General features: G+C 37.5%; 1 pseudogene across 1 annotated transcript in view; it reads right to left on the bottom strand.

The window, feature by feature from the left end:
• Nucleotides 1-417: 417 nt before the first annotated feature.
• The window catches only part of TEOVI_000587700:pseudogene, a 1,341-nt pseudogene continuing 860 nt past the window's right edge, over nucleotides 418-898 (bottom strand). Inside the window, exon 1 of the mRNA in view lies at nucleotides 418-898. This exon is cut by the window's right edge and continues 860 nt beyond it. Coding sequence covers nucleotides 418-898 — 481 coding nt within the window.

Below are 898 nucleotides of genomic sequence, written 5' to 3'. Positions count from 1 at the left end.
TTATCTCCAAATTACTCCCTTTGCACCCTTTCTATTGTTGTAAGTACTCCCATTTTATCCGTCCATTTGGTATTTTCTACCACTTTTTTTATCATAATATTAGTAGATACATACTAACTACTCACTCCTATTCTTCTTATTATTTTGATAACCAGTAACTAATATCCAAAAAAGCAATAAACGAAGTTAACAAATTTAAGGTGGCACTTACTTTTTCCGTCCTATTACTACTTTACAACCATAGGCCACTTTCATAGAACAATTATATATTTTTAGAATTTTCACTAATTTGTGTATTTTGTAAAAGCTCTACAATAGCGTTATAAATTATCAAGTTATCTCAAAATAGAAATTTTTATAAATTTTTATAAATTTCATACATTTGATCAGACATCCTTAAATTCCAAAATGATAAAAACTCACAAAAGCAGCAACCATTAGAGAAAAGTTCTTATTGACTAGAAAACTGGAATCTTTGCGCTCTTTTCTATCCCATTTGGAGTTTCTGTCCTTGTAGCAAACATTTTTGTCGGTTCGGTGTTTTGAGCATTTCTCCTCTTTCTCCTCTCCCGTTGCGTGCTCTCCTGTTGCTGTTGCTGGGGCTCCTGTATCGGTTTTAGGTTTTCATGTGCCATCTGTTTCATTTTTTCCTTCTCATTTGCAGTTATTGTCTGCTGTGCAGGTCGCGTTTGTTTTGTGATTACTGCAGCTAATGTCTTCTTGAGTTGGTTTGGGTTCGTTGTCACTCTTTTGCGTGACGCTCTCTGGATGCGCCTGCGCTCCCTTTATTGCTGCCTGGGCCGCGGTTAAGAGCCCTTTGATTTCGGCCGCACGCCGTTCGTTTTGGGCGATCTTTTTTTCCCGTTGTCGGAGAAGCTGTGCTGCTGCTAGCATGTTT

The sequence above is a fragment of the Trypanosoma equiperdum genome (genome assembly GCF_001457755.1).
Source record: "Trypanosoma equiperdum strain OVI genome assembly, contig: ctg_1543, whole genome shotgun sequence".
NCBI classification, from domain to species: Eukaryota; Euglenozoa; class Kinetoplastea; order Trypanosomatida; family Trypanosomatidae; genus Trypanosoma; species Trypanosoma equiperdum.
Note: the sequence above shows the minus strand (reverse complement) of the source record. Positions and strands in the feature narration are given on the sequence as shown.